General features: G+C 43.9%; 1 protein-coding gene across 3 annotated transcripts in view; it reads right to left on the reverse strand.

The window, feature by feature from the left end:
- The window catches only part of SLC7A8 (solute carrier family 7 member 8), a 32,580-nt gene that overhangs the window by 11,117 nt on the left and 8,223 nt on the right, over positions 1–13,240 (reverse strand). Inside the window, exon 1 of one of the 3 annotated variants that reach the window (XM_020809709.3) lies at positions 3,864–13,180. The exons of 1 other annotated variant lie outside the window; for it this stretch is intronic. In XM_020809709.3, the coding sequence (XP_020665368.3) occupies positions 3,864–3,990 (127 nt within the window). In that variant the 5' untranslated portion in view covers positions 3,991–13,180. One more of the 3 variants, XM_072977042.2, reaches the window with a different exon arrangement.

Raw genomic sequence — 13,240 nt, forward strand, 5'->3', positions numbered from 1 at the left:
GGTCAGAGGAAACAAGGGAGCAGCAACCGGACCTCTCTGGAGGAAGTAGTGAAGGGCACAGTGGAGGAACCTGGGGAAAGGGAACTGGAGCCCACTGGGGAAGGAGAGGGAGACTTGGCAAAGGAGCTTGGGGAAACACTCAGGAGGAGTGGCCTGGTCAGAGGGTTGAGGCAGAACCTGCAGGGAACTACATTTATAAGGAAGAACCCTGCAGAGGGAGGTTGGTTCAGCCGTGGGTCCGTAAGAGAGAAGGGGAAAACATGAGGTCCCCAAATCCAGAGCCAATGCTGGTAGAGGGAGTGGCCACGCGAATATCAGCATCAGGAAGAGGAGGAGAGGAGATGGGAAAGCCACGGCATGCACAGATCTCTGGAGAAAGGATTCCCATATACCTGCCCTTACTGATGGCATTTCAGCCCTCTCTTGTGGGAGGAGCTCAATCATGGGGGAGCTGCATCTCTGGGGCTACAGGAACTGGGCTGAAGGACAGACTGAAGCCCCTCACAGTGAAGGGAACTGGTGTGGGGGGGGGGAGGGCAAGATATAAAGAATACAGACTATGGACGAGTGGCTGTAACTAGGATCAAGGACTCTGACCAAATTGTTCATCCATTGGATTATTCCCTCATCCAAGTTACAGTAAATCCCACAGAGTCTTGATCATTCATGTGATGCTTTAACGAACCAAAGGATGGAAGAGGGACATCCCGAGGAAGCAGAAATGGGCTGGCAGAGCTCACAAGCCTCCATCCCATTTCAAGTCAAATATGTAGACTTCATTGTTATCACCAACAAGAAAAGGAAGCAAGTGATTCTAAGCAAATAGGGCTAGGGGTTAATAGTTTGCTTTCTAGCCTGCAAGAGCTCTGCTTGGAAATCAAACATACCAAACACCAGGCAGTTCATAAACATCATGTCTAGAGTTGCTGAAGCTGCTTGTCTAAGCTGTCAGGAGATCTCTAACATACCTCTTCCTGCTTGACAGGAAATAGACTAAGATAACTTCAGGATCTGCAAGTCTATGATTCAATGGCCAAAATCCTGTTGCACTAGAGTAGGCCTATTGATTCAATGAGGATTTCGTCAGTCAACTCCTCTATTGATTCAAATGGGCTTGCTGCAACTGCAACTTATTAGGACATGACTACATGGTCAAATACTATGGGATTTGTCTCACATGTAAAATGGATGAATTTAAAGTATTGTTTTATTGACCACATGATGCAAATGCTAATTTGAATTTGTCCAGACCTTTCTGCTCCCAGAGCAGCCTTTCTTTTTTGCTGCTAGAGGGCTCCTACTTTTTCAAGCCGGAGAATTCAAATGGGCTTTTTCCCCATATGGTTATTCATGATATGTTCTACAACCTGGGGCATGTTTATAGGTGGTGTTTTGGTGACATAGGCAGTATTTCAGGACTAGGGAAACATGTCCCTGCATTCTTTGCTCTCCCCCAATCACCCTCTAATTTAAAAAAAAATGCTTACATGTATGAGATTACTGCTAGATCATCCTATCACTTTATTGTTGGTTCCTTATTATTATTATTATTCTCTGCATTTATGACCCATAAAAGGATTGACAGAGGTGGGACCAGAGAAGGAAAGAATTATCTGTAGAGGCAGGACCAGAGGAAGGAAGAAAAGAAGATGGACTATGGACTGGAATGTGAATTGCATCACATTCAACATGAATGGGGAACTCCCAAATTAATCCACAGCCACTGTGTGTACACGGACTGTGACTTCAAACGTAATGCAGACTATGAATCAAATCACAGCAAAGCTGCATTTCATTAAATCACACCCTTAGCATAGTAAGTCACAGAGTAGGCCGGTTTGAATCAGTGGAACCTATGGAAGAGTTTACTTACCAAATCCCATTGATTCAATGGGCCTACTCTAGTGTGATCTACTGCACTAAGCAGCAGAATTTTGGCCTGTGATTTTCCAGACCTAATTAAAACAGAGCCTCATCTCAGCAGGCCTCCAAAGTAGGTAGCTATCACTTTTAAAGACAAATGTTTTACATTTGTAATTTGCAGCTACTTTTCAATGCACACAGAGAACTGTATGCATAAGCGAGATGCTACACATCACAGCAAAGATCCCAGGATAGCACAAGAATTTCAAAACAATCAAGTCATATTTGCTTATTTATAAGCTAGACATATTTGTAGAAGTAAATCAGTTCTTTCCTCCCATATTGTTTATTATTCTTCCCTGTCATTGCGATGTTGACTCAAATCCCCATAGCACATGCTGCCCACGTTTCCATCCTTCTGGATGCATTCTGTATTTCTTCTCTTTGGCACAGAATATTCCTACCATTTCATTAAGGAAGTTAATATTCTGCAGCTATGAATTGGAGCCAAAGGGCTGGGCAGAGGTGTGACTAAAGTACCTGCCACAGGGCGATGTTGGTTTGCATTGCAACAGACTAGTAGAAGTAGGATGGCTTGGGGGATTGCATGCAAGGGTTAGGGAAACTGGAGATTGTGGGGGTGTTAAAAAAAGACAGCTTGGAAAGGGCTTAGGAAAGTTGAACATATGGGAAGAAATGTTAAGAAAAAACTGGACTGGCTCTTTGGAGAAGTTAAAGCTCAGTCTAACTGAGGCCTTAAACATCCTGCCCCCACTGTGTGAAAGCAGTGAAAACACACAGGAAAACACACAGTACAGTATTCTCTTTCTCCTGAGTGTGTGAAAACACACAGGAAAAAGAGAATACTGTAGGTAGAGCTATTTGTCATCTTGTTTTGCAGTGATGAGAAAATAAACTTTCCATTACACTGTAATATGAGGCCCGTGGAAAATGAGAGAAAAGCTCAGGAACTGGGCATACATAGAGCATTAGTGGGATTTCTCCAATCTTTCACTGCTCTCAGTCCCTAACTACTTCCTCTTCTGTTTGTTTCAGTGGTCTCCTGACAGCTGTTGAAACAAGGCCATCTGGAGTGGGACTGACAGAGTTGAAATAAACATGCTGCAAAAGTTGGCGCTCCAGCTGCCGTGAAGTGGAAAACAAACTCCTGTGACTGACAGGTTAGGGAACTGCAGGGGCAGGACCATGCTCTGCTCCCACATGGCTCTGTTGGCAGGTTTTAAGCCAATGTCCACTGAACCATGAAGTCCTAGGCTTCAAAGGAGAATTCTTCCCTTACACTAGGATGCATCTCCTTATGGGGCAGCAAGCAACTGGAAGAACATCACTGCTTGTCTAACTTGGAACCCAGATGCTTCTGAAATCAGGCAGCCACATATAGGAAATCTTGTCTGCCAAGGATTTGTTACCCTGTCTGGGGGCAAAGCAGCTGGACAGGCTGGCACTTGTATGTATTTCTGAGGTCCTTCTCTTTCATAGCCAAGACAATTGCCTATACAAGCATCTCTCATCTACTCCTGCTATTCCAGCACCCCAAGGATACAACCCATGAATCTGCCATTGAGTAGGTGGGACTTTGCCAAAAATCTGAGTTTTTTCCTCCAACAGAGAACTAAACACACATGGATTTATAGGGTGTTCAGTTGGTGGTGCTGAAACTGCATTAGGGAGGAAAAGAATGGCTCTGATCAGAGTGAGGATGCAAACTGAGAGCTCTGAGATATTTATAGAAAGAAGGGAAAGTAAGGTAAACATTGTAGAAAGAAGGGACAGTGGCTAGAATGGGAAAGGAAGCTAAAATCAAATAACTAGGAACATTTCCATCCTTTTCCCAAAAAATAGGAGAAAACGAATATAAAAGAGCACAAAAGGTCCGAGTCAAGCCTGGTTTCTCTTTCCTGACTGGTAAGGGGAGATAGTACAGTAACGTTGTCCAGTTCAGAGCAAACAGAATAAGTCCCACCGAAATCCCCACTCACCCACTATAATGCCACATGCACTCATCAGCCCAATCTCCTTCTTGAGTGCAACACCACCTCCTTCTGATTTGTCTGCGTTAGCTGGACCTTTCTCAGAGCCACCTCGCCGACGCGGTCCATCCTCCATGGTGGTCTCCCTGTCAACAAGATTTTGCCTCTGGGCAAGCAGATTGCCCTGAGTAATTGGTGCTGAACCCAGAGGAACTGTGAGTTAGTCACTGTAGATGGTTTTCCTAGAATCTGAAGAACTTTGGATGCACTGTGTATGTGCTGGTCCAATTAGACTTCTTGGTATTCTGTGGAAGTGGTCTTGGGCAAGTTGCTGCAAATAATATTTCCTAGAATCTATGCTTCCACTCTGGCTCTGCTTGTTAACTTAGTTTAGGATCCCTGATTCCAAATTTGCTCAGTAACTACTTTAAATGCTGAGCTGCTGCCTTTGGAATCAAAGTGTGTTTCAAATTACAGTATAGCCAGATCTAGTCTCTCCTCTGTTCCAGCCTAGCGGAATCTCCCTCCTGTTGGTTCTAGAAGGATGAAATGCAGGAGTTCTTTGGGTTCTAACGTCAGACTTCTTAGGGCCAAACGGGATCTTTCTACCGAGTTGTGGTGCGAGTACTAGCAGCTAACCATTCTTTGGTTCTGGTATCAAGCAAATCTCTCTCAAATGCAGGACTTCTCAGTAGCAGTCAGCTCAAGGGCTCCAAACCACAGATGCTGGCAGCGTGGGACCTCTCGTCTTTGGTTTTGATTCTCTCCTACGTTTTCCAACCGTTGCTTCTGCGAAGTTTCCCCTGAAGCGAAGGAGGAGGAGAACCAAACAGCAGCGAAGGTTACAAACAGATCGGTTTGATCTTGTTTGCTCCGCTCCCACGCATCTGTCACCGTTTTATTCCGGACAGCAGCGCCTGTTCTCGGAAGGCTTCCTTAGATCTTCGCTTGGGTTTAGTTTCTCCAGGGCTTCCTGGATCATTTTTGGCCAATATATTCTCTCATTCCCAGCTTGTTTTCTCTCTTTTGGGTGATTGGTAGTAGATCTGCCCGTTTCCTTGTTGCGGCGGCGGCTTTCTCGTCAGATTTCTGGCTTTCTCATCCGCCTTCTCAGCCCAGCTCTCGCTTTTCTGCGCCTCTTTCTCTTCCGATGTTTGCCTCTCTACCCGGCTCATGGGGCTGAACCGGCTGCTACCGGAGCAGGGGCGGCGGCGGCGGCGGCGGCAGGGGGGCGGTCAGTCTTTGGATCCCAGAGATTACGGGGCGGGGCTCCTCCCTCTTTTCTTACCTCCCCAACACTCACCCATGGGAGCCGATGGGGTTAAGATCTCTCCTTTTCATCTCGCTCTCCTTTTCATCTCGCTCCCCTTCCCACGCACGCGGAGGCTGATGACTCTGTTCTACTTTCTGTCATGTTCACACTGGTTTGGAAGAACCGTATCCCGTCCTCTGTTCCGGGGTGGAGTGGAGAGTTACACGTTAGTTTGCATCTCTTAGATCCGCGATGCGATTTCTTTACCTGAGTGTATGAGCCGACCTCAGTAGAAATATATTCTATACTCAGAAACCAAGGCATTTCAAACACAGTCCCAAATGATGTGCCCATATTCCTGTAAAGTTCTCTGATTCTGGTGCCTCAAGGCAGGTAAATTCCTCAGATTAACCAATGCCTTATTGTTAAAAAGAAATAACTTTTTGGCCTCTTTTTTTCTTGCATTACTGTATCTTATTCCTCAGGTAGGAAGGTGTCCAACATGCTACTGAGGAAGAGCAGAGGACAAGGACAAGTAGCTCCAGAGCTAATGAAGTGGTTGGGCCAAAGCCAAAAGGACGCTCAGCTGCGGACACGCCTGGAAGTGAAAGAAAAGTCCGAAGCTGCAAAGAAAAATACTGCATAGGAACCTGGAATGTAAGATCTATGAACCTTGGGAAGCTGAATGTCATCAAACAGGAGATGATAAGAATAAATATTGACATTTTGGGTGTCAGTGAACTAAAATGGACAGGAATTGGTGAATTCAATTCAGTTGATTATCATATCTACTATTGTGGGGCAAGAATCCCATAGAAGGAATGGAGTAGCCCCCATAGTCAACAAAAGAGTGGGAAAAGCTGTACTGGGATACAATCTCAGAAATGATAGAATGATTTCAATACGAATCCAAGGCAGACCTTTCAACATCACAGTAATCCAAGTTTATGCACCAACCACTGATGCTGAAAAGGCTGAAATAGACCAATTCTATGAAGACTTACAACACCTTCTAGAACTGACACCAAAGAAAGATGTTCTTGTCATTATAGGGGATTGAAATGCTAAAGTAGGGAGTCAAGAAATAAAAGGAACAACAGTTAAGTTTGGCCTTGAAGTTCAAAATGAAGTTGGATTTCGAAGGGGTAGAGGAACTAGAGACCAAATTGCTAACATGCACTGGATTATGGAGAAAGCCAGAGTTCCAGAAAAACATCTACTTCTGCTTCATGGACTATGCAAAAGCCTTTGACTGTGTGGACCACAGCAAACTATGGCAAGTTCTTAAAGAAATGGGAGTGCCTGACCACCTTGTCTATCTCCTGAGAAATCTATATGTGGGACAGGAAGCAACAGTTAGAACTAGAAATGGAACAACTGATTGTTCAACATTGGGAAAGAAGTACAAGGCTGTATATTGTCTCCCTGCTTATTTAACTTATATGCAGAATACATCATGTGAAAGGCTGGACTGGATGAATCCCAAACTGGAATTAAGATTGTCAGAAGAAATATCAACAACCTCAGATATGCAGATGATACCACTCTGATGGCATAAAGTGAGGAGGAATTAAAGAACCTCATAATGAGGGTGAGAGAGGAGAGCACACAAAATGGTCTGAAGCTCAACATCAAAAACAAAAAACAAAAAAAAAACTAAGAACATGGCCACTGGCACCATCACCTCCTGGCAAACTGAAGGGAAAGATATGGAGGCAGTGACAGATTTTGCCTTCTTGGGCTCCATCATCACTGCAGATGGGAACAGCAGCCACGAAATTAAAAGACACCTGCTTTTTGGGAGGAAAGCAATGACAAACCTAGACAGCAGCTTAAAAAACAGAGACATCACCTTGCCGACAAAGGTCCACATAGTCAAAGCTATGTTTTTTTCAGTAGCAATGTATGGAAGTGAGAGCTGGACCATAAAGAAGGCTGACCGCCGAAGAATTGATGCTTTGTATTGTGGTGCTGGAGGAGACTCTTGAGAGTCCCCTGGACTGCAAGATCAAACCTATCCGTTCTGAAAGAAATCAACCCTGAGTGCTCACTGGAAGGACAGATCCTGAAGCTGAGGCTTCAATATTTTGGCCATCTCATAAGAAAAGAAGACTCCCTGGAAAAGCCCCTGATGTTGGGAAAGTGTGAAGGCAAGAGGAGAAGAGGACGACAGAGGACAAGATGGATGGACAGGGTCACCGAAGCGACCACCATGACTTTGACCAAACTCTGGGAGGCAGTGGAAGACAGGAGGGCCTGGCATGCTCTGGTTCATGGGGTGACAAAGAGTCGGACACGACGACTAAACAACAAAAAATCTTATTCTAGAATACCTAAATGTCTTCACTGTGTTATATGCGTATTCCTCCTTCTACACTCCCTTTCACTCCTCTCTTTTTCAAATATCTTTAAGTGCCTGTTGGAACTGTTATGCTTTCACGTTCCAAGTCCTTTCTTTTAGGGTTCTGCTTTCTTTCCTCTATTTGTCTTTTTGGTAATGATGGAATGCTCCCTGCAAGGAGAGCCAAGTTTACATGCTACTGAATTTCCTCATGAAATTGATACCCAGCTTCTACCTCGTTTCCATCCCCACCCTTTTCCCACGGCAACTCTCTCCTGTGTCAGTTCACATTGCAAAATCCTCAGATTAGGGGCAGGTTTCTTTTACTTGTAAAAGTGCTGTGGTTGGGGAAGGATTGTTATCTGTTGTCAAATCATGCCCAATTTAATAGCAACTCTAAAATGCTTTTTGAGCTACATGTTCTGTCCAAGGAGTAGTCTGCCATTACCAGCCGCCAATGAGTTTCTGTGACTGAGCATGGATTTGAACCCAGATCCTCTGCATCTTAAGCTAACACTCTGTCTACCCACTGCACTGGCTCTTTGAAAAAGGACAATATGCAGTGCCTTTGAAATAAACATATACACTGAAAATCATATGTACAGAAAACTGTATTTCTTCAGCAAATCATAGCAACTCTTTAAAAATATAGTTATCTCCTCATTCACATCCTACTATTCATTGTTCAGAAGCTTCAGTTTATCCACTTATTGCTTATTATAGCCCATTTCCTGTACAATTTTAGTGTTTTGCCTCCTCAGTTGTTGGAGCATCCTGAGTACCTTGCTCTGTGTGCAAAGTATGAATGACAATTATTTGTTGTTGTTATCCTCTGAGCACATTCCAAAGTTGGAAAAGAGACATCTGACAGAAGAAAAAAGGCACAGGAAAAATGAGGGAGAAAGGATTTAAAATGACAGAACATAGCATGCAGCCCTCGACTTCCTGCAGCCTATTATGCTTCTTTCTTCCCCCGCAACATGTTCTATTCCTTCTGTTCATTGTCCCCAATTCCCCTTGTTTGGCAGATTCTCCCTCTGCATCTCTGCTGATCCTGCACCTTCTCCTGCAATGTGGGGGTGAAGTCCAGCTCTTGGGGAACTACTTGACTCTTTTATCATCATATCAGCAGGAATAGAGGAGAACAAAGTTCAGGGTTAGGAAGGAGAGGCGATAACAGCAGAGAAGAAGGGAAAAGCAGTCAATGCCTCAGTATCAACTGCAAGGCAAACAGTTTCCAGAGGAGCAAAGGAGAAGTGCTACTCCAGACAAAAGCAACAAAGAGTCCTATGGCATAATCTTTTGTGGACTATAGTCCACTTCAGTGAGGTAGTTCACGGATGCTTCAAACAGGAAAGAATGAGACAAAAAATGAAAAAGAAAGAAAGTAAAACTTCTGCACCTACACAATGAGATAATGATGTATTTGAAGTACTGTACTATACTTACTTTCATCATAACAGTCCTAAGGAGTAATTATTTATTTAAAATATTTTACCCTGCTTTTTTCCTTAAAGAGGACCCAAGATGGCTTACATCATTGAAAGACAATATTTAAAGGGTCAAAACAGTAAGTATATAAATGTTTAAGAAGGACCAAACAAATACCACGCTAAAAAAAGTAAACAAAATAAGCCACAAAACATATTTAAAGCAACAAGGCACAAAAATCCATTTAAAAAACCTCTCTCAGACAGCTAGTCATTAAGGGAAAGCCTTCCTGAAGAGAGAAGTCTTTGTCTGCATGTGGAAGGACAGCAAAGATGGGGCCAGTTTGGCCTCCCATGGGAAGGAGTAACAGACTCTGTGAGCAGTGACAGAAAAGGCTGTGTCCTGTTTTCCCACCAAACACACCTGTGAAGGTGGTGGGACGGAGAGAAAGGCCTCCTCTGATGATCTTAATACCTGGGCAGGCTCATAAAGGGAGAGGCGGTCCTTGAGATAGCTTGGACTCAAGCCGTTTAGGGTTTATAAGTTAAAAACAGCACTCTGATTTGTGCCCGGAAACCAATCTGCAGCCTGTGGAGCTGCTGTAACAGGGAAACGGAGGTCATGCAATCCCTGCAACTAGTCCCAGTCAGCAATCTGTCTGCAGTGTTTTGAACCTGCTGAAGTTTCTGAACACTCTCCAAAGGTAGTCCCATGTTGCTGTTTAGTCGTTAAGTCGTGTCCAACTCTTTGTGACTCCAATGGACCAGAGCACGCCAGGCCCTCCTATCTTCCCCTGCCTCCTGGAGTTGGGTCAAATTTATGTTGGTCGCTTCAGTGACACTGTCCAACCATCTCCTCCTCTGTCGTCCCCTTCTCCTCTTGCCTTCACACTTTCCCAACATCAGGGTCTTTTCCAGGGACTTTTCAGGGGTAGCCCCATGTGGACCACATCAAAGTAATCCAGCTAGGATGTAACTAAGGCATGTGTCACTGTGGGCAGAACAGACCTCTCTGGGAATGGACACAGCTGGCACACTAGTTTTAATTGTGCAAATGCATTCCTGGCCACCACCGAAACCTGGGCATCTAGGCTCAGTGATGAATCCAGAAGCACACCCAGCTTGTGCATCTGTATTTTCAGAGGGAGTATAACCTCATCCAGCATTTAAAAATGAAGGTAACTGTGTTGATCTTTATCAACAAACCAGCTGTAGCAGTTCTGAGCTACAACAGGAACAGATTCCTTATCAGATTAATGGGTCTTAATTGCCTGTATCTAAAGTGCCAGTTTTCTGATCTAGTAAGTTCTGTCTCCACTACACCTCTGCCCTTTAACAGGTTGAAGCAATTCAAATATCTCTACAAGAGGTATCCTCAGCAGGGAGCTGATGCTTGTTCTGCCTCCTACTTAAAGGTAAAGGTAAAGGTCCCCCTTGACAATTTTTGTCCAGTCGTGTTTGACTCTAAGGGGTGGTGCTCATCCCCATTTCCAAGCCATAGAGCCAGCGTTTGTCCGAAGGCAATCTTCCGTGGTCACGTGGCCAGTGCGACTTAGACACGGAATGCCGTGACCTTCCCACCGAGGTGGTCCCTATTTATCTACTCACATTTGCATGCTTTTGAACCGCTAGGTTGGCAGGAGCTGGGATAAGTGACAGGCACTCTGTCACGTGGATTTGATCTTACAGCTGAAATCTACAGACCTTACAGCACACAGGCTTCTGCAGTTTAACCCACAGCACCACCACGTCCCTGCTCCTACTTACAAAAATCTAAAACTACCATAGTATGACAGAAATTGCCTGGATAGGATAGCAGATTACATTATAGCCCACTAATATAATCTTCCTCTGTATCTATAGCCCATCATTCAGAATCAACGTACAGTACAGTATCTTGTTACTGGTTTTTAAAAAAAGGTGTTATGGTGGCATACTTTTTCTTCTGGCAGTGTTCTTGTATGCACAGCAGGCAATGGTTGGACAGATGAAGCTTTCCTTGGATTAGTTAGACACTATACTGTAGTTCAGAAACACTTGGCCCACTGAAGCTCCTTCTCAGGCAGCAAACATACTCAAAGGTGGCCATTGTATATAACACACTGTTCTCCTAACAATTTTCTTCATTCCTAGCTTTTGCTTTATTAATGAGCTGCTACCTTGAATGCCACTGCAGGATTTCTTACTTACTTGCAACATCCTCCTATTTCTCAATGATAATTTTCATTAACTGCTTCCCACTGTTTCTCTTCAACTCCTTCACTTCTATACAGTATTAGCATTCTCATTTCTCTATTAGCACCCTTTTCCCCTCATTCAAATACTGCTTTTAATATCTCCACTTCTGAGTTGGAGTCTCCTTTCATTATACTCTAATTTCTCTTTTCTCAGCTCCATCCACAACTTCTTTCAGCATCACCCAGTAAATCATTATAGAAAAATAATTCATCCTCCTCTTTCTTCCACATCCCCACTTCCACCTTCTTTATCAGTTCTTAAATCAATGGGTCAGGGAAGCTCAATAAGTGGCCAAAAGGGATAATTTTTTTCCCATTAGTAGCACCCGAACTGTAGAACATATTCTCCAGGAATGTGTATCTTATGCCTTTGTTAATATGTCTTACTAGCCAGTAAAATCTTTTTCCTCCGTGCTTTTCCTAACATTTAATACAACCTTCTGAAGAATCATCTGTGTCTTTATGCACCCGCCTGTCAGTTACTGTCATCTTTGCTCCAAGGCAAAGAAAGTTCAACTGGTGTAAGCCACAAAAAGCGCCTTTTAACTGACAGCACCCAGATTCCAGAAGTCTGTTGTTTTATAGCTAGCTTTATTCTCATGTTGTTATAGCATGTTTTAATCATGCTAGTTATAGTCCTGCTTTATTTACTTTTACTCTGCCCTTGACTATTTTATTAAAACTGTGTTGAGATTTTATTGTTATAAATTGACTTGGGGTTCTTTTGTAGGATTAAAAATGGGATAGAAGCCATTTATTTTTTTGCCCCAGATATGAATAGACAAGAATTCTGCTTCTGTTCCACATACTTTTTTATTTCTCCTGACTTGTGTAATTGCTTTTGTTCTGCTTGACACTTTTGTATTAAAGGATTTACATGACCCAAACATGTTTTCCTCAGTTTGCAAGTACAGAATATTATTCTGCTTAATAGCAATATCCCTTACACTCCAGTGCATGTGTTGGCCATATTCTCTGCTGGATGCACATTGGCAGTTAGATGTACGTGCAATGGGACTTCTCCAGACACTGGAAAGCTACAGGTTAAAACTGCTCCTTAGATGAAGAAACCATAAAACATGTTTGAGAAGAAGTGTGGTTTAATTTTTTGTTGTCTTGTGCTGTCAAGATGCCTCTAAGCCATGGCAACCCTATGAATGAGCAATCTCCAGAATGCCCTGTCTTCAACTGCTCTGCTCTTGTAGACTCAAGCTTGTGGCTTCCTTTAGGGAGCCAGTCCCTCTCATATTTGGTCATCCTCTCTTCCTGCTGCCATCCACAGTAATTCCCCAATATTCCTTTATTTTTAGTATGTCAGAATGAGATTTGGGAAATCCAAAACCAAGTCCCCAATGAGGTATGAAACTCTTCAGCTGATTTTCTGCCACCCAACTCTTATAATCTTGAACTACCTCATAGGACTGCCAGGAGGATGACATTGGCGTTGGCAGGAGGGGCAAGGTAACACCAGGTGGAGGAAATATTATATAACGTAATTAATAAATAACAAATGTGCCTATTTTGACAGCAGACCCATGGTGTGCGTGCAGGGGGGGCACGTCTGTCAGTAAACAATCCAACTCCACCTCTAAATGTGCAAAAGGAGTCATCGTGTAACATCACTCCACATCAAGCTGAGTCTGTTATTCCCTTAATTATAATGCCCTATTTATTCGTATCCTGACTTTTCTATAAACTCAAGGTGACCTTTTTTGGGGGGGCTCCTCTCCACTTCTTCCTTACAAACAACCCTCCTAGGTAGGCCAGGGAGAGTGTGGCTTGGCTCAAAATCCCCCTAGTTATGTTCATGGGTCGGTGGCCGTCTGAACCCAGGTGTCCTTATTCTCTCACAAGATAACCCTGACCCTAACCAAGCCTGTCTCCCTCAGCCTCTCCTCCGCCTCAGAGGCTCCCTGCCCAGCTCCAAACTACTCCCTCTTCTTCTGATCCCTCAACTCCTTCTCTGCCTCCATGCTTGTCTTAACTTTCACTATCTTCACCCCACGCCCAAACTCTTCCTCGCCTGCGTCCCCTCCGTCTCCATTTAAAAGACGACTGACTTTCCCAAACCTCGCCATTTGCACCTACCCACCCCGCCCCCTATAACCGCCCCGCGCCTAAGCCCC

Source organism: Pogona vitticeps, chromosome 6 (genome assembly GCF_051106095.1).
Source record: "Pogona vitticeps strain Pit_001003342236 chromosome 6, PviZW2.1, whole genome shotgun sequence".
NCBI lineage: Eukaryota > Metazoa > Chordata > Lepidosauria > Squamata > Agamidae > Pogona > Pogona vitticeps.